At 37.6% G+C, this 20,594-nt stretch overlaps 1 protein-coding gene across 1 annotated transcript in view; it reads left to right on the plus strand.

Annotated features, from left to right (window-relative positions):
- LOC145204317 (uncharacterized) overlaps window positions 1-20,594 on the plus strand; it is a 38,072-nt gene that overhangs the window by 2,728 nt on the left and 14,750 nt on the right. The window contains exons 5-32 of the mRNA XM_080076811.1: window positions 286-427; window positions 1,098-1,270; window positions 1,675-1,809; window positions 2,443-2,601; window positions 4,718-4,921; window positions 5,453-5,491; window positions 5,952-6,019; window positions 6,282-6,387; window positions 6,886-7,023; window positions 7,536-7,716; window positions 8,251-8,378; window positions 8,856-8,977; window positions 9,381-9,503; window positions 10,088-10,229; window positions 11,011-11,112; window positions 11,526-11,643; window positions 12,064-12,197; window positions 12,652-12,731; window positions 13,000-13,116; window positions 14,442-14,604; window positions 15,169-15,278; window positions 15,789-15,922; window positions 16,351-16,391; window positions 16,932-17,111; window positions 17,450-17,568; window positions 18,164-18,326; window positions 18,589-18,716; window positions 19,969-20,110. Of these exons, the coding sequence (XP_079932937.1) occupies window positions 286-427; window positions 1,098-1,270; window positions 1,675-1,809; window positions 2,443-2,601; window positions 4,718-4,921; window positions 5,453-5,491; window positions 5,952-6,019; window positions 6,282-6,387; window positions 6,886-7,023; window positions 7,536-7,716; window positions 8,251-8,378; window positions 8,856-8,977; window positions 9,381-9,503; window positions 10,088-10,229; window positions 11,011-11,112; window positions 11,526-11,643; window positions 12,064-12,197; window positions 12,652-12,731; window positions 13,000-13,116; window positions 14,442-14,604; window positions 15,169-15,278; window positions 15,789-15,922; window positions 16,351-16,391; window positions 16,932-17,111; window positions 17,450-17,568; window positions 18,164-18,326; window positions 18,589-18,716; window positions 19,969-20,110 (3,591 nt within the window). The remainder of the gene's footprint in view (window positions 1-285; window positions 428-1,097; window positions 1,271-1,674; window positions 1,810-2,442; window positions 2,602-4,717; window positions 4,922-5,452; window positions 5,492-5,951; window positions 6,020-6,281; window positions 6,388-6,885; window positions 7,024-7,535; window positions 7,717-8,250; window positions 8,379-8,855; window positions 8,978-9,380; window positions 9,504-10,087; window positions 10,230-11,010; window positions 11,113-11,525; window positions 11,644-12,063; window positions 12,198-12,651; window positions 12,732-12,999; window positions 13,117-14,441; window positions 14,605-15,168; window positions 15,279-15,788; window positions 15,923-16,350; window positions 16,392-16,931; window positions 17,112-17,449; window positions 17,569-18,163; window positions 18,327-18,588; window positions 18,717-19,968; window positions 20,111-20,594) is intronic.

Raw genomic sequence — 20,594 nt, forward strand, 5'->3', positions numbered from 1 at the left:
CACTTTTATTTCTCCCCAATAGACCACATAGTAAACACCATACGACGATCATTTAAAATTGAGTATTTTATTAACTTCAGACTTCAGGGGGTTATATTCCCAGATCTGAAGTGTTTATTTTCAAACCACATGTACAAATAAAAGTAAATTCCTGCACTGAAGTTTAAAAATCTTCCCTTGGAAGAAATTCCTCCCCGGTTGGGAACCACTAGGACCAATGTACAATCAAGCAACCCTTTGTTTAATCGCCCATTAAACGTTGTAGTAATCTTCAAACGTTTTCAGCTGAATGCCCTCCGACCTGGCTATATTCCAGTGCAAGTGGGAAATGTTACGAGTTTGTTATCAACCCTGATCGACTTCTAACCTGGTCCAGTGCAAAGCTTCTCTGTCAAGGATACGGAGGTGGAATGCTTAAAATTCAAAGGTAAGATGCAATTAGCACCGCCCCTTTACATAAGTCATTAGTCACTAGCCATTAGATACCTATACCACAAAAACTCGATTCAAGTTTGATGCTTAGTGTTTGTTGACTCGAGTCCAGAGGAATGCTTTGCTAACAGCCTCTATGTTGTGGGATTGAATACCACCAGAGGGTAACTGCTTCTACTAGCCTATGCATTGCCACCCGCTGATGCTTGGGAAACCGGTTTGAACAAACGGGCTTGAATCGGGACCCGTTTCTTCACACTCTACGTCAGTTTTTTTTTCAATTTAACTTAACTAGCTAAGTAGCCAGTTGCTGGACGTAACCTAATGTCCAACAGACCAAAAACACCATGTTTAGTACCATTTCCTATTGTGTTTTTTGTCTTTGTCTTTTCGAAGACATCTTTCTATATGGCTGTCAATTAAATTTTCGGGCCTAAGCCGCCTTTTGAAAACGATTTGGGTTTGGGTTTTGGGCTTGTACTTTCGGGTTCGAGACAGGCATGGACCCGTTTACAACTCTTCATGGTTAACTAACTACGACAGCTTTGCATTCGAAACAAAATTAAAGCATGATAGATGTAAAGATTTTACGAAACATTTAGTGACAACATTTTTACAACCTAAAGTTTTAACCTAAAAAGAAATAAATTTTATTTATTTTGTAGCAAAGACGAGGAAACCTTCATTGGGAGTGTGTTGGAATCTTACTCAGGGGTGGGACATCCCCTGATTTGGTTAGGGGGCTCAGACGTGGGTCACGATGACTCTTTTATGTGGTGGGACCAGACAACAATTCAGGATTATTACTGGGGACCATCAATGCCCCAACCTGTGAGCGGTAAGCTCACACCACCAAAATATCTAACAAACTATTATTCAGCTATGGCGAACATTTTGCATTTACTGTAATTATTCAGTTGTGGGCCGCGATATGTTACGTTTCACCGTTTTTGTGCGGTGTGCTATCAAGTAAATATTTTGACTTCATAAAACAATTTTTGACTTTAATTCTCTTTGGCATTGTGTGGCCATACATACTCAAACAACTTAAACAATCTTGTCTTCATTTTAAGAAATTTGTACAAAATATGTCGTGATTGTTGGCCTAAATACGCATCAAATTCAGGACTTTCACTTTTCCTTGTCATTTGGCAAAAATGTGCCTTTTTGGTTTGTTGAAACCTGCTCAATTAAGTTAAAACTAACCGCGAAATAATGCAGAGGTGTTTTTTTGTTACACAGGAAGAGAAGACTGTTTGGCACTTTATACTGGAAAGTCGAGCAATAACTGGGAAACCGCTACCTGTTTTGAAATGCGTGCGTATATTTGCGAACTACCTGAAGGACAGGGTCTACCCTCAGCACCGGTCATTACAGGTACGTCAGGGGTTTAATAGCAGCCCAGAAAATGTAAGTAATATTTTGTGCCGAAAACAAGAGTTGTAAGTCCGGCCGGATTTGGGCTTCAGCTTTGATAAAACGGGCTAGACTCGGGCCTGGCTCAACACGCAGCCTTATTCGTGCCACAATTTTACCAACGTTTTGGCCTAATTCGAGTTGGGCTTGTACTTTCGCTTTCGAGTTCGCTTAAAAATCTGAAAATAATCGATTGCTGATTTATATTTGTTTCATCACCTGGTCGAAATTTAAATTAAAAGTGCTACAGAAAGTGTATGTGAAATAATAATGTTAAAACTCGCTTTACCTTCGAAAGACTAATGCTTTAAGGTGGGAAAACCAAGCATCAATATAAATAACATAGTAATAACATAACATTATTACCATACGTTTTTACTAAATAAATATTCTGAACTTGGTCGAGCATTTTTTTGGCCCAATGTACAATGTGTTTTCTGTACATAGAGGTCAATCTTATTTTAAAATGGTAAACTTTTTTAACTTTTAATACATTTTTTGAACTATTGCTTTACTTTTATGTTTCCTACAGTAGCGGGGTAAACTGATTTTGCATTCTTTCTTAACTAAACAAATATTTTTGCGCATGCGCAGTGGAAGGCAAGTGTCAGAGCGGATGGCGTCATCTCAACGGAAAGTGTTATTTCTTTGGCCAGGCTGAGATGACACGCGACGATGCTGAGAATTACTGCATAGGAGAGAGTGCTCATCTTACCAGCATATTAAGCGACAATGAATTGTCATTTATTGTTGGTAAGTGTGCTACTAAATTTTGTTTTGTGAACGATCTTTCTGCATAAAAGTGTTTTTTATGTGTAGTCTATAGGGATGGGCCGAGCCGAGCCGAGCCGAGCTAGAACCCGAGTACTCGGTACCTAGCATCGCTGTTTTTAATGCTCGGTGCTCGGCCGAGCAGTTGCACAAACTGACCCGAGCATTAAATTTGCCTTTAATAGTTGCACAACTGACCCGAGCATTAAAGGTGTCTATGAACAAAAACGAATGATTTTTCAAATGCACTAGATCAGAGGCGTGCAACATACGGCCTGCGGGCCAGTGTCCGGCCCGCGGCACCTATTTTCGTGGCCCGCGCAGACTTCAAATTACTCTATAAATTATGAATACTTTTTACTGTTAGAGCATGGAATGTTGCCATTTGTACACCAGCACTGGCATTTTTGACTTTGTACAACGTCACACCCTTATAAGGTTTTATCCACTGTGACGACATATTCCCGTTGTTGCATCATCGTGTGCATTATGAAAGAACAGCCTTTAATGATTCAGTAACAAGATTTATAGGTGCAGTAAATATATTGAGATTTATTCTACGAAACGGTTAGCACATATCCCAATGATCAAAGAGTATTCAAAGAGTTACTTGATTGTGTGCCCCTTGCTATTAAATAAACTGTTGAAAAAATGTATATGTTGCTTAATTGTCTGGCCCTCAGCATTATTTTAACTGTATGTTGTGGCCCACTGCGATAAACAGTTGCACGCCCCTGCACTAGATGGTGGAAAAACGCGTACTTTATGAGCATGTACAGCTTAATAAAACGCCGCTGGTGACGTAAGAGGCCTTGTAGAGCTAAAACGTAGAATAATGCACCGAGCGTGTTCGGCCGAGCACCGAGCATTGAAGTGAGATGCTCGGTGCTCGACCAAACAGAACATTTGTAGATTGGCATAACCATAGTAGTCTAGCAATTAGGATTTTCGACATTTTTCTGTTTCGTGGTAAATGTCCAATATTTTACATGAACAAATAATTGCTGTATAATATCTTTTAATACTATTTGCTGATTAATGGTTTCATTTTATGTACCAGGGAGGGTACAACCAGTGGTGGGATTTAAATGTTTTGTCGGCCAGTTCTATCACAAAATTCATATTTTTCAGCCGGATCTCAAAAATTGGTGTATCAGATAAGATGCAAAAATCCATTGACAGCAACTAGTAATGCCAACCGGTACACTGATCTCATAAAATTTTGTAAGACGGTTCTATAGAACCGGTGCGAACCGGCTGAATCCTACCACTGGGTACAACCTATACAAACCTGATGTTTTCGAATGTTTGTACCGCTCACCAAACTATTTCAATGCAGTGCTAGCGAGCTACTCCTAATCTTAATCTTTTTGTTTGTAAGCAAATTAAATCGTTCACTGTTATTGTAACTGCGACCTTTTAATGGGACTGATATCAATTGCATAATTCACCGGCAGTTGTAACTAAACGTAAGCGTGGTTTTTGCACAAAACGGAAAATAGTTGTTATATAAAGGTGCGGCCGGCGGTCTGATCAATGTAATTGTTTTTGCATCATCAATGTTAAAGGCTACACACTCATGCTATAAATTACAAACACCGTATTTGTCAATAAACCAGTTTTTTTCGTTAGTATACTAACTACTGACGATTTACTCTTAACTCGTCAAAATCAAACCTAATACTAGAAAGTTTAGCTTGAGTATAAGTTATCATTTATTGATAATGCCACATGTCAGCATCTCAGATGATGTTTGCCAAAAGGGTTGAATGGCGAACAGCGGAAACAAGCGACAATGCTACAAAACTGAAGCTTTCACTAAACTTGAACCAGTTTTTTTTTTCTTTGGGGAATTTAATATACGTTATTTTGACTTAGCCGCCATATAATGATATCCCTAGTTTTAGACAATTGCAGGAGTGTTAGTTATCAGGATATAAACTGGTAAAAAAGGAACAAAAAAAAAACAAATCTACAATGCACACTTAAGGCTTTTGATTCAATTCACCGTACATTATCACTTGCGTAAACTCTTTACCTCTGCATATTTCAAGTGTACATTTAGCGCCCATTATTAAAAAACACCTGATAATTTTAGGCAATCTTGGAGCAACTAGTTGGATTGGGTTGCAAGGCTCAGATCCCAGCTGGACTTGGATAGATAACGAAACACCGACAATGTATAACTGGAAGTCCGACGAACCGGATGGAGATGGAAATTGTGTAACTATAAGCCAAATCGGGGAATGGTCAGATGGTCCATGTACTCAGATGACACGGTTTGTGTGCAAAAAGGACGACAGTAAGTTGATGTGTTTGTTTATGATGGTTACAATAAAAGCATTAAGCCAATAAATGATAAGCTGCAGACAGTCAGGCTTAAAAGCCATGTCTCACCTATTCTGTGCGATGCCACTTTGGTTCCCTATCAGCTTCTTGGCCATTGTGATCAAGTTTCCTTTGTGGTTTATGCCTAGTTGTAGCATAGCACAGAATAGGTGAGGCGTGGCCTTAAACCTTAAAATCCCAGTAATCACAGACAGACTCGAGGAATTCATCTATGCTACTAGGTAATAACAATTGACGTACCTGTCCTTGCTAGTAATTATCGAAAAATTGCTCAAAAAGATCAGCATCAGTTCGATCTTTCATTTTCAAAACATAAATTTAATTCCGCATATATATATTAAAAAGGCATAGTCAGTTTCGGTGTTATTCAAATGCATTAAACTATATGTTTTTTTTTTTTTAAAAAGCATTAATTCTATTTGAATAAAACAGAAATTAAAAAATTGTTTATGAATTTTTTTTAAGGTTATTTTTTACTTTTCAGTTCCAGTGGATCACGTGACTATTCCCCCACCAACCTACGGTAAGTTTTAACTACTGCTTTTGACCTTATTACCTTACCCAGTATTAGTAACACAAAAGAGGAAGATCGCGGTTTCAGAAGAGTAGTTTCTACATTTTAGCGTAACACATCACAGCCAAATATCAATGTTTTCTGTAATGCACTATTCACACTCACTGTTTGTTGTAATCCAAATGTAAGCGTGTTTAGTAAGCAACAAAGAAACGCAATATTTCCATGGTCAAACCATGTTAATTGTTAGAGGCCCATCGAAAACAAGAGGTTGAACATAATCACGCTGTGAACCAGGGGTCACCAACTACATCAGTAACAAACATAAAAACAAGTAATAATTAAAAACACCTTGTGATATTTGCGATTGCTTAATCACTAAATGGATCGCCGTTAGTTTCACAACAACGACATATCAACCAGTTGCCAAAAATTCCTAAATTGTTTAAAATGTGAACGTTTATTGCAGTTCCGGATCTTGATAAATGTGGTGGAGACGGCTGGATCTCGGATCCCTCTAGTGATAGGTGTTACAAGGTTAGTTAAATAAACTGCTGTCAAAAGTTTTAAAATGGTTTTTCTCCACATTAGATAAAAATGTCGTCAACAGTTTTTCTCAAACAATATTTAATTTTTTTAATGTAGGTAAATGGCTGTAAAAGCAAAAAATGTTCAAAACAATTAAGAAAAACATTGATATTTTCTCTTTGTATGCTTCAAATTTGTTCGCGTGCAATGAAACGCAAATATCGTGTGTTCTAGCACGATAATCCAATTAATACCAATCTGTATTTGTCAGGTGAACATCCAGCTGCGAAACTGGGCCGATGCTCGATTTGCTTGTCAAAGTGGTGGTGGTGATCTCGCTGCTATCAGCTCCCCGGCCGAGAACGCACACATTGATGGTGATATACAACATTTTATAAAGAATCTATTTTCCCTGCACCTAAGTTTTGACCCATATCTTTTTGATCGTAATAGCAAAATTTCTCGTTCAAATAAAGTTTTATTAAACTTTTCTAAACGTAAAAAATCTAGTTTAAAGAGAGCTCTTCTGGCAAATGTAATTTTATTCCGACATTTTGACGTCCTATGCAGGTCGTCTTCGTCACGGTATTAACACTGAATGCGACTAGTACAGTGCACAATAAAAAGAAGAAGAAAAATGGTACGCAAACACGTCACAATGCAACGAAAACACCGCGCGATAACGAATGATTGGCCCTCTAATAAAATTACATTTGCCAGAAAAGCTCTCCTTAAACTTGACATTATGCCTGGTAGCAATAGCTTATGTAAAAAAATCTAAACGCATGAAACCTTCAATCGCTAGCAAGATACTGTTGTTCCTAAAAATTACACAAAAAGATGATTCTAAAGTATTGTTTTATGTAATACTTTAGCTTTGATTGCCGGAATACCAACTGAAACTCGATTCTGGTTGGGAGGCAACGACTTAAACAATTACAACGTTGAACTGGTTGATCAGGGTTGGGAATGGGCTGATGGGTCTCCATTCAACTATATCAACTGGCATGACGGTATTTTCGATCATATGTAGTATAGTTGTGGTATAAATCATATGTAGTAAGAACTAGTATAGTAGCTTATTTATTTAATCAAGATATTTAAGCAAACTGTTTTGACTTTGCACTTGTTACAATAATTAGCTGTAGCGGCAGCGCGTTAATCATGATCCACCAATTGTGCCTTCCACTTTGGGGGCACAAGCTGTGTTCTGGGGTGCCACGGGTGTAGATTCACCAGAAACACCCATTAAATGCCATTTTCTTTTTATCTTTATTCCCTAATTTAATCGACTATTTCACATACTATTTGTCTATACTGAGGTTTTTCACGATTGCAGATTCTTATTTACTCTATTCGACTTGTTCAATGCCGAAATTAGCACAGAATTCCAACATGAGATTGTCATTTACATTTTTATGGGGGCCACAGGTTTTACAGGGTTACTTTATGGGGTCCACGGTCCAGGAAATGTTGAGAACCACTGTACTAAACAATCCTTAACATTGGGGTTGTTTTCTTCCAGGAGAACCTAATAACTCAGGCACAGAAGATTGCATGGAAATATGGCACGACGGAACGTGGAATGATAACGATTGTTACGCTTATTTACCGTCGGTTTGTGAGAAAGTGGGAAATATGGACAACATTGTGGGGGTGGACATCGCAGATGATAACTGCAAAAGCAATGAGGCCTGTTGTTTCAAGTAAGTTATATATTAAAAACCTCAAAAATTGTTTTATTGTTTGTTCGTTTGCTGTCGTTTGTTCACTCTCAGTAAGCTTGTTGTTTATTAATGCGTTAACTTCGCTTTAATTACATGTGTTTAAATGCGGTTTTCCTTCGTTTAGTTTTAGGTAACTTATATGGGTGACACAAAGAGCCTTTTATCGATTTTAAATAATATGTGTGTAAAAATGCTGACGGTTAGGGCTGTTTCGGTTGAGTTAGGGTTTGGTAATAAAAAATCATTGAAACTAACTTATAAACTTACTTTCCAACCCAAAACTTACCAAAATTTGGTTTCTAAGCTTAGCCCTGTCAAACTGGTTAATTAATATTTCAGCTTTATGCGTCATCTATCGGTAATAAGCAATTTTTCTCGACTGACATGAGGTATGGTGTTAGCAGCTCTACCCGTTTATACAGTATCGTTTGTTGTTCGATATTTCACTTTTGTTCCATCTAGTTCTAATACAATCGTTTGATGTTCTAAACAAGCATGACCGTTTGTATACAGACACATGGGTATTGAATATGGCGGCCCGCTACCGGATTCAGCTATCACGGCTTCAACCGAAAGAGACCAGTGGTTTACTGCCGATAGGGGGCGCCTTAACACTCCTGCTGACGTCATTATTACTGACGGTGAGGAAGAAATGATTTTTAAATAACATGTAATTTATTTTCATAAAACCACTAGGTTCTAATCACTAAAGAACGTTATATAACGTAACTATAGTACGCTAGGCAGATTGAAGGCGTTAAACCGGTCGTGGGTTTAAATCCCATCGCAGGATAAATTTTTCCAGACGAACATATGCGAATGCCGAACAAATTCAATATGGCGCCTTCAATAATCCTGGCATACTATGATTTATACATGAATATGCCGTCACTGGTCTGCATAGACGCTTTTAAGCTTATCCCAGTTATGAGTTTATGTTCATCTCACTAAAGAAGGTTATTACTTATTAGCTTTTTTATTTTCTCATAACTGTGTTTTATTTATGTGAGGTATTTCGAAATGCAATTTTGGTTTTAATGGTTCGCCCTTTATAGCAACCTAGCACTAAACATGCAAGTGTTCTGACTTTTTTACATACCCTATTCACTCTATTTTAGTGGAGGGCGGGGTGTCGTATGGAAACGGACACGGTGCTTGGTCACCTAACCTCGGTGAAGCTGAACCATGGCTGCAAGTTGATTTTCCCTATCACTCTGAAATAAAAGGAATTATAACCCAGGTTAGTGTAAAAATACATATAAAACACCCATACGAAACTAGTGTGTTGGTCTCTAACGGAGGGCACATTGCTGAATCTTTTTATGAAGTAGGGCCAGGTTTGGACTCGTTTACGGAATTTATTTCCTAATTTTGATTTGGACCGCGGCTTTATAGAATAATTCAGAGGGTTGGATTTGTCCCACGTGCCGTAATTTCTAGACCTCTGCTAGGTGCTCTCAAGCAAATCACTTTAACCAAAAAGCTCTTTTTGCTTTGTTTATAATTATTAGTTTTACCTTTAGGCAGAAAACGCTAAAAAGTGTGTACTTGAGACAAATGGACGAAAATTTATTATTTATTGTAGAAAATCTAATTTGATTGATTTTATCTTTTACATGAAGAAACATCATATTCTGTTATAGGGACGCAACGGAATTATTCAGTACGCTGAACGACAGTGGGTTACGACATACAAGGTTTCATACAGCCAAGACGCCGCAGCAGGGAAATGGGAATTTATTTCTGACAGTGATGGTCAACCTGTGGTAATTATAGACCGTATATCTTGAATGACACACAACTACACCCCTCTGTTGATATATGTAGTAACACACATATATTAAGGATTGGGAATTTGGCTAAAAAAATTTATTCCGACACATAACGCCTTTATCAACCTTATAGAGCTCTTCTAGCAATTGTTTTTTTGTACCAACGTTTCGACGTCCTATACAGGTCGCCTTTTTCTGGGTAAATATCACTAAATGCGAATAGTGAAGTGTACGATACAGTGCAATTACCAGAAGAGCTCTATAAAGTAAAAAGTAGAAGTCACAGTCGCCAAAAATAACTCGACTCCGACTCTTGCACTCAACAAAAACGACTCTAACTTTACCTAAGAAAGTGTCACTTTGCTGACTGACCCCACAACTTTGCTTAAGTTAGTTGGTAAAAATAGAATTAGAGTATGTTACTGACAACCTAGGAACATAACAAAACAAACAAACTAGATCATAATAAAACTTACCGGCACTGCTGCTTTTATGAATCACTTGATATTTTATGTTCAAAACAGACAGAAAAATGTAACGTGTTTTAGGCATTTCAATGATTTCGGATTTTTCGCTAGGTCTTTGATGGCAATTCGGATCAAAACACGCAGGTCACCAATCTATTTCCTCGACCAGTAATCGCACGCCACGTCAGATGTCATCCGGTCACGTGGTTTGACGCCCCTTGTCTACGGCTGGAGTACATTGGATGCAAAGCCAGTAAGCAGTATACAGAGCGGGAAACGTGATTCTTTATTGCAAATGTTGCTTCATTTTTGTATCGACTAGAAAATAATATTTTGGTAATGTTTATACGGCGCTTTATGCTTTGTCATAAAATAGTTGTTTGCATATACTCGAATCCTTTTTATATATATTTCGCATTTGTGTTGTTTTCGCAAGTTTAATTTGTTTTTTATATGTTACCCAAGATTATGTCCACAAAGTACTTACGCTCTAATACACCCGACCTTTATTAACGAATTCCTCAGCGAACAATTCAAAAAAATTTCATTCCTCCCCAGGTTTTTTTTTAAAGGTTTGGTTTGGGTGACCGCTAAGTAGTTTTAAGAGACCGCAAGTGTTTCATTTAAATACCAAAAAATCCAAAGTCCAAATTTTGGGAAACCGCTGGAGAAATTTGGGGGACCGTTTCGGCCCCCAAAAACACCTTAAAAAAACACTGTTCCTCCCAATGGACTTAGATGCTAAACTATACAAAGATCATTTAAAATTAGGTCTTCTATCAACTTTGCAAGTTATATTCCCAGAGATGAGGTGTCTATTTACAAAGCACATGTACAAATTAAAGCAAATTCCTCCTCTCAATTTTTTCCTTGGAACCATGCACTGCCCTGATTAGTTGAATTCGCACAGTTTTTGAAAACACATTGTTCTGCATTCACGGTGGACATTTGGTGACACCTATTACATAGTAGTTTCGACGCTATTTCTTCGTCATAATGACTCTCTCTTTATTCGTTTATTTTTTTATTAACAGATTGCCTTCACAAGCTTGGAATGAATTCCGGTTTTATTCCAAACAACATGATATCAGCATCATCCGGTGACGGCACTCAAGCAAGAGCGCCAGTAGATACAGGTAACGTTGACTTTTTTTTGGTATTTATGGCCAGAACAACTTTTGTAGAAGTCCCGAAGTTTGCCTCAACCTTCGTTCTAAAACAGTCTAAACAGTTGACTTACCATGTTATTTTCTTGTGTTTGCATCACCCCAAAACACCGATTAATGTGGCAGAAATATTTTGTCTTCTGCGAATAGTTAAGGAATATCAAAGTTATATACTCGCCTTTGATGATTTTATACCCGCTTTTAAAATTAAACAGCCAATGCTGCTAAGTTTGTAGAGCTTTTACCACAAAGTTTTCTGTCGTGAGTTCACATCCCACTGTAGGTTAGGTTCTGCCTGAGCCTTAGGTTAACCAACCATGCCATTACCAGCAACGTTTTTAGCTGGTGCCTTTTGGTTCAAATACGAGTTGTTATTTTTTCAGGGGAATGTCTTCCCGATTCTGGAAACAATGGTGCAGATTACCGAGGCTGGATTGCAAGGACAACTAGTGGACTGACGTGCCAAGCGTGGTCGTCTCAGGACCCTCATAGACACGACTTGTAAGAGATCAGAAATACGGAAAATGTTTAGAATTTTCAATACGCCCCAGTTGCACGCATATGAAGGAATTTTCGAAAATTTGTTGGATTAGGCTAAGATAGAAAAATATGTGTCTGCGTTTTTGTCAACAAAATGTCAACAGTAAATATTTACCCGTTATGCTGATGCTTGCAGATGCTGTCAACGATTTAAATATTCAATTTATATTTTGTTGTGACTTCGAGTCCAAGTTTTGCTACTTTAGAGATTACAAATAAAACTGACCTCAAAGAACGAAACAGTTGCAATGTTGATTAAAATAACTTTAAACTTAGATACCCAATTCACGTTTTTAGAGTTTCTGGCTAGACAAGTAAATCGACTTGTCTGTTTTATGCCAGACCTTCAATTTGCTGACCAAATACCTTTTTACATTTTAGTACACCTCAAAATTACCCGAACGCTGATTTACGAAGCAACCACTGCCGAAATCCGAACAACCGAAATGGACCCTGGTGTTATACAACTGATACCAGTGTAGAATGGGAATACTGTGATGTTCCTGTTTGTCCAGGTACCTTTAGTACAAATCTATTGTACAATACCCGTTTAAATCAATGTACCCTACACCAGTGGTCGGCAACCACCGGTCCGCGGCCTGTGCCGGTCTGCAAGGAGCTCGTTACCGGACCGTATACTTTTTATGTTTAATGTTCTAACATTTTGCCCGTGTATCCCGGGATTTGATAAACTGTTTAGGCGTTTAAAGGGGTGAATATTTGTTGTTATTTTTTTTTTGAAGGCCGGTCCGAGAAAAAATTTTAGTTTCAAAAACGGTTCGCAGTAAAAAAGGTTGCCGACCCCTGCCCTACACAACTGTATACGACTGATTTTTAAAGCACAACTTTTCAAATCAGCATTTTTTTAGCCAGTGCACCTGTAAAATGTTTGTTTAACTTACAATGGGTATTTGTAAGCCGTGGTATGTTTTACTGCCAACAATAAATTGTATGTTTGCTTTACTTTAGGCTACGTCCCAAGCGGTTGGACTCCTTCGGGTTCCAATGTAGGACAATTTGTGCAAGCGCAATTTGCTGATTATTTCAAGGTTGGTCATTATGTGTACAGGGTACAGCAATACACTTAAAAAATGTTAAATTTGGGATGATTGTTTTCATAAATGTGTAAAATAAATAGACACCATTTCGTTTAAAACTATAATTAACTTGGATTGTTATAGCTAATTCACTAATCGCTACAAACACAAACGCAGTATCTCAATAAAGTGTAAAAAACTTTCCTATAATGTGAACGCTTGGTCAGTAACTAGTCACGCCCATTTAACGCCCACTTTACTTTCCTCTTCCACCAATCAGGTATCAGGAGTGACCATGTACAACAGCGGCTCCAACCTCGTAACTTCGTACAAAGTCAGCTTCAGTAATGATGGATCAAATTTCATCACATACCAAGACCCAGGTGGCGCAGATCACGTGAGTACAAATCACTGATGTGTGTCGGAGTTGAATTTACCACAGTTGTAATCGGGCATAAAATTGGTGGCCGAAACTGAGAATGCCTAAACCCCATGAAAATCCGCAGTATGCCCAAATCAGGACCGGTTTATTTAACTGATGTCCGAACCTGGCCAAAGATCAAAAAGGACCCTACTTACGCCGTAACCATCCAGCTATTAGTTGCGCAAATTAGGTTTTTGGCTTGGACTCGGCTGTTTGATAGAGCGACGTTTTATTTTAACGGTATATGTACACCCCAAATTGTACACAAGGGGTCACCCCAAAAAGTTGTATAGGCCTTAGGAATTTGCAGTGTTTGTATGATAACAAACGTAATGCCACTTGACAACATCTATTGACACTGGTGTTTTTCCTGCTTAACGTTTTCATTTTATTTTCGTAAACCGGTCTAAACGGTCCCTAATTGTTACATCAAGTCACGATTGCACCAGGTATGGCAGCAAAAAGGGGCATGAGAGGAAAAAAGGTTAAAGAGCACCCCTGTTACGTGCGTAAGAGAGTGAAAAAAGGCTTTCGACCTTGTGGTTAACATGCCACTGCCTGGCACTAAATGTTGACAAGCTCATACCTCGTATGATGTTGCAACTATTTGTCAATATGTGCTCTTTGTCGGGGCCTGATACCACGCACTTTTCCTATTTGCTCTCGGTTAGATATTATTTGCACACGGTTTGAGGTAAATTTGTTCGAGAAAGGTGGTTGGTTGTGTTAAGGGTTTGTTTGACAAGGCTCAAAGGTCAGGAATGCCCAATTTAAACTGCTATAACCCCACTTTATCAATTGTCGTAGAAATAAGGCCCCATGTGGTTAATGTCAGCTTAGGCTTTATATGTTTGCTTCATGCATTAACAATTCCACAAGAACCAAAACTTAACCATGACTACATTCACAGCAAGCTAACAAAACACAAAAGTTTTCATTCGGATACAACTGGATATTAACAAATCTATCAAAAACAAATGTTTTTCTTCACTAAGAAAGTTTTTAGTCCTTTAGGTTTTAGTAATTTAAGTGATTAACGATAAACATTTTTTGTATTTGGAAGCCTTTGTATTTTTTGGCATAGTCGTGTATGCTTGCATGTAGATAATCGGGTTATCAGTTTAGGAACATAATCGTTAAATTTATGTCCATTAGTGCTTCAGTTAGTTTGAAAAAACATAACCTTCTTTAGTTTTGTGCTCTTTTGACTAAATTTTTACTTGGTCAAATACAACGGATATCTTTGAATCACAATGTGATTTTAAATCTAAATGTTTTCATTGATTTGTCTTCTTCAGATGTTTATCGGTGTCAGCTCCGGTCAGAGTCAATATACCGACATTCTGAGAGAACCAATCTCAGCAAAGTTTGTCCGAATTCTGCCCCAAACCTGGAGCGGAGGAATAAAAATGCAATTTGAATTGAACGGTTGCTATGTGGATGGACTGCTTTCCTGTTCTGGTAATCAAAACAATTAATTGCTTAATTTTAATGCTGGTTAAAAATTGTTAAATGAGAGGAAGAATTAGGCTGGAGACAGTACACATGGTTTCGACCTATAAGATCCAACCAGCGCAGCTGTGACAAGGCAATGACTTTTACATATAGGCTAGTGTAGTCACATTCTTGTCAACCGCCTGCACTGATGAGAGCTTGCAGGTCGAAATTGCATGCACTGTCTCCAGCTTACTTATCACGTAGTGGTTCTGTGCTCTTACATTGTCAACAATTGTTTTGCAAAAAAAAGTAACTACCTGAAAGCTGAAAGTGAACAAATATATGAAAAAAATTCGTTTCAAGAATCATGTTGTAATCATCATGAGTTTCTGGCAGTTATGACTTTAATAAAATATATAAAGTCTAGTTTCAGAATAGTTAGCCAGTATACAGACAAATCGAGTTAATTGCATACCGCCTAATCGAATGATTCGTTTAATTGCATGGAAATGCAAACTGGTTATGCGATTCGCCGGATTGTCTGTACATTCAAATTATTTTATCTCCTCTTGCTTTTATGCAATACAGACACAGCCGCATTGTGGAGCGACCAAACAGCAATTGCTGCAGAATGTCCGCCAGGTTGTGTAGAAGATTTTGAACAAGCTCCTGTTTATGGCACCGACATTTACACTCAGGTTTGTTAAGCATTAGAACAGAATCCTTTTAATAATAGGGAGTACACATTGAAAAATGTTTTTGTTGAAGTTGGGCACTACATTCAGTTGGTTTCGGTTTTGTAAGGAAAACTTTAGGATATAATAATCCAAATGGTTTAGTTTGGAACGCTTTATTACGGATCTGTTCGTTTAGAACGCTATTTACGGATATGTTTATTGATCAAAATAACGGCCCAAATGGTTTCATTTAAATTTGATTTTTGTAAAGTGGAAAGCATTTTCTGGTTTTTGAAACCCTTTTTAAAAAAAATTGTTACATAAAAAAAGGGTGAAAAGATGCGCTGTGTACCTACTCACAAAAACATTCAATAAACTTTTACGAAGCTTTAAATGAAGCGTATGGAGCTTGAGGTATTTTTAACAAACAGTTAAAAACAGGGAATCCTCAGACTGACAACAGCACTTGTCGAGACTTAGAAATATACATATATATCGGCTTGTGTTTTCCTATTATTACGATATTTTCAGCACTCATCAGTTTGTAGAGCAGCTGTACATGCCGGTAAAGTTCTCAACTCACATGGTGGAAGTATTTCGGTCGATCAGAGTGAAGGTTTAGTTGCTTACCAGGGAATATTCAGGAATGGCATCACATCAGAATCGTAAGCTGTAGTTTAAACCGAAGTTTTTGGAATTGAGTTATAACTGTAAAGTCAAACATATGTCCAACACAAATTTCCCGTCTACATACCGATTAGTTTTCGAGACATTTACAAAAATATTGTGATATTGACTGATATTTAGCACAAAAACAGTGGTTACCAGCACCAAATAGTTGGGACTTAGAATTTAGTTGGTTTTTAAAGCCAATTGTACAAAAATTAGATTGCCAAAAGTTTTCGAAATGCTATGATTGTGAACTCCTGATTAGACAACTCAAATAGCTTTCTTTTCATTAATTTTATTTTTATACAACACTAATTTTTGTTAAAATCAAATGTAAACCTTAGTTTGTCAAAAACATTATTAATTTGCAAGGTTAAAATTTTTTTATCCCATCTTTGAAAACGTAATTTTTGCAAACTTACAGATTTGGACCATACGGATCTTCGTTTCAGTTCAGCGGAAATAGTAAGTTATACCTAAAAATCGTTCCTTTTTAGTGTTAGAAGATAGCCAGGCTTAACCAATAATCGGTTGCCTGGCCAAATGTGCTAATTATCGCAACTAAATCGCGTGTAGAATAAATCTTTAGTTTTCACAAAATGTGATCTTGTTATCAAGCGATAAACTGTGGTAAACCCTTATGGGCCTGATATAAGTGATTTAAAAGACATCATAAAAATTAGCATTATGAACTTGGTTTGATTAAATGCTTAACTTTTTTTCGAAGACTGGTACATAGGGCTAACCTAGAGTTGTAAGTATAGGCCTGAAATTAGGGCCTAAAACCTGGCACAAGTCCCGTTTTGTTTTAAAACAATGCCGAATCAGGCCCAAAAGTAGATAAAATTTCGGCACAAATGAATATAAGTTGGAAGTAATGTCAGAATCAGGCCCGTTTTATTTGAACATAAACCAGAACCAGGGCCTAATAGCCCTGCTCGACTTACCACATTTCACCATAACGGTCACGCTATCTAATCCACGACTTTTATCTTTAATTTTCAGCGCTGCGATGCGATGACGACTGGATCGCATGGCAGGATCACTGCTACTATTTATCACCGAAAGGAGTGAAGCAGACTTGGCACGACGCCAGATCATCTTGCCTTAACATGGGTGGTGATCTCGCTTCAATATGGACAGAAGGGGAAAACAAATTCATCGAATCGCAAGTCTACACTGCAGGTCAGGAAATGTTTTGTTTACGGATTTAAGTTTAATAATTCAAGAAGGTAAATGCATCAATAAGGTCTTTCACGATGAATAGAGTCAACTGATACCTATATAGCCAACTCATAACCATATTGTAATAAATGCCATTCACTTTACTTAGTATTAGTATTATTAAGCTTACATATCGTTTTAGTTTAGGTTTTACAACAAAATCATCTTAAATACAATTCTGTCGCACTAAACGTTATCACCATCTTAACAGTGGTTGGGTCTGTTGACTACGTTACATGTTAAGGTGTTGCAGAAGCTAGTACAGAATTTTATGTTTAAATAACTCCTGTTGGCTTTAGATCTTGGAGGTGACGTGTGGATTGGTTTTAACGATTTAGACGTGGAAAATTTTTACCAATGGTCAGATGGGAGTCCGGTCACCATTACCAAGTGGTTTTGGGATGAACCCAAGCAATCCGTAAGTCTTCAACTAATTAAGTATTTACTGTGGTATATATTTGATGCAGGAGTCAATTCATGTGTTAAACTGCTTGAGTTTATACAATTGTTTTATGTAGTATACCTTTTAAATAAAGTCCACACTATAGAAAGAACTCATCGCCTTTCTGATAAACGATTTAAGACGACATTTTTGCGTTTTTAAAAGCAAGGGTTAATTCCTTCAACTTTTTTCACGCGACTTATACGACTTTTCGGTAGAATGCGCGCAAACACATTTTGAGATTTGTTACAGATTTCATTCGTAAAATAAAATCCTTAATCTATAATTGAATGAAAGCTTATCACTGTTTTATTCGTGGTTTTAGATTTTGTTGTAGTATTTAAAATGATAACTGATTGAAAAGTCACAGAATCACACTTGAAACAATTACAGGAGGCGGTTGTCAAGAAATTTGTATTAAATGATTACTGGTGTTCGATCGCTATTTAGACTCAAACCTTATAAAAATGAACACAAAGAAACACTTACTTTTCTCTTTTTATTACACTTAAATGTCAATTTCATTCTAAGTTAGCTAATTTCGTGTTTACCAATGTTATCTTTTCTACAGAACAAGCATTGTGTGAACATATACCGGTTTGAGGCTTACTGGAATGATAAGAGTTGTGATGAAACTCACCCTTTCATGTGTAAAAAGAACAAACAACTCCTTCCTCCTCTTGACGGCCCTCCACCGGCTGATGAGGGTTGTGATGTTGGTTGGAAAGCCTATGGTATGTTGATTGTAAAGTTTATGCATTGCTTCTTCAGTGCAGTGGCTTCCAAACCTGTCTCAACTGTGACTGTAATATTTGTTTAAAATTGATTTGTGGCTCAACAGTGTTGCAAATATTTAAGAAATATTGTTATCAAAAAAAATTGTATGGTACAAGAAAGTTTAAGCAGTAAAAAGGGAACTGCAAAACTCATAATAGGGACAGCTAAATGATTTGTGATGCGCACGAATCTTTGGCTTATGCTTTTTTAAAATTTCAGGCTCATCTTGTTATCTGGCGAGCACTGACGAATTCATGTTCATATACGCTAACCGGATTTGTGAAGAGAAAGGTGGAAAACTTGCTTCGGTTCATGACGATTTCGAACAATCGTTTATCTATTCATTGGTAGGTTAAAAAAATACGCTTCAAACGTTTCTACCAAAAGGCGCCTGCATAAAAAAATTATCCGGCCCGCTGTAAAAAAATACCTTTTTGCAGATTTTAGTAAACGTTAATTTTACATTGCAAATGGCTGTATCGTAAGCGTACACTATGTTTGTTTTTGATTTTAGAAGAAGACTATTTTTCACATTATTAAAGACCTCAATCCTAACATAACTTGTGCGATATCGCATAAAAATATTGATTTTCAGCGGTTTTCTTAGAACAGTCTTTCTCGAACTTTTTTACTGCAAGTCGCACCTGCAGCATAACCAGCATTGATATTTATATAGTAATGTGGAAAAATCAGTGGTTACTTCAAAGATCATAATATAAACTAACTTTGTTTGGGGTGTACCTTGCTAACCAGAGAAACCCAGCCAACAATCGCAAATCTCTCCAAACTGAATTTTTGACACAACAATCTAAGCTTGTCAAGCATTTCAGGACACACACTTCGAGACATTGTTGCTGTTTTCTCGCTGTTACCTTGCTACACTCCAGGACGCACTGTTTGGGAGCCACTGCCTTGGAAATAATTTGTATAAAGCCTTCGGGATTTCACTTGAACAGCAAATGTGCTAGAGCAGGGGTACCCAAACTTTTTTGATCTGTGGCCCAAATGTCTATTTAATAGCAATTCGTGGCTCACCATGTGCTGAAATTTGGGCACAAACAAACAAAATAACTCAAAAACAGGAGAAATTTTCTAGCAATTTATTTTTAATGAGACACACTCCTGAAACTTGGCTACAAGATTCGGAATTCTTTGCAAATATTATGTTTTTCAAAACAAAGCGCATAATATCTACAGTATAACAAAACAGTAGAATCTGTTCAAATGGCTCTGTGGCCCATTGAAAATGTCTTGGTGGCCTAGTACTGGGCCATGGCCCACAGTTTGGGAACCAGTGTGCTGGAGAGATGAGACAGATGGGTTTATTTCGCTTGGTGATAGAAAATATAGCGACACAATTGCACTAAAACAATCAGCTAACCTAGCCGAAATAGCCGCGCAACGTTAAAACGTTATGGAGCGCAAAAAGTTAAGGGCATAATTGGTGGATGACGGCTAAACACGCTGCAGCTACACCGTAATATAAGGCGTTATGTGACTGCGACGTTTTCGTTATGAATCTTTATCTAGCGTCAACGACAACCCATAACTTTTTACCAATCTTCTAACTTCTTGATGTATATTTGTATATTCATTTAGGTTCTCAATACATTACCACCTGGGTTAGGCTACACATCGTGGATCGGTCTTTCCGCCAAAACTACCGATTCCGGTTCTCTCTACTATGAATGGGAAACTCAGGAAGCAGTAACTTACACTCATTGGGATAAGGGTGAACCTGGTAAGGGTATAAACTATCTCGCCTTAGATCAACTAAATTATTGAATTATGCGTACCTTGATACTATTGAAGAATTAGTTAATGCAGTAAACCTCGGTCAATCCGGATTCGGTTAATCCGGATCTTTGCCTAATCCGGACAACTTTTTTTTGTTCAAATGGGACCGAATTAACCAAGGTTCACTGTAATTTAATCAAAAACATAGTTGCCAGTGTACTTGTTAGTTGTGAGTGTAGAAAACAGCAATACCTCATGCAGACGTTTCAAAAATCGCTGTTGTCATCGTCAGTGTAGGTTGTTTAGAACTGGGTTTATACAAGCACTTAGGAAAAAAGGTGAACGCAAGGTGTGCAGAGTGACGTCACAGACAGCACACAGAACTGACGATTAGAAGGGTAACCAAAAGAAAGATAAGACGAAAATTTAAGAGCCGAAGGTATGGTTCGGGTGTTGAACAGACGCAGAGGTACACTGTTGTCTGTTGC

This window comes from Phallusia mammillata, chromosome 8 (genome assembly GCF_965637545.1).
Source record: "Phallusia mammillata chromosome 8, kaPhaMamm4.hap1.1, whole genome shotgun sequence".
Taxonomy (NCBI): Eukaryota; Metazoa; Chordata; class Ascidiacea; order Phlebobranchia; family Ascidiidae; genus Phallusia; species Phallusia mammillata.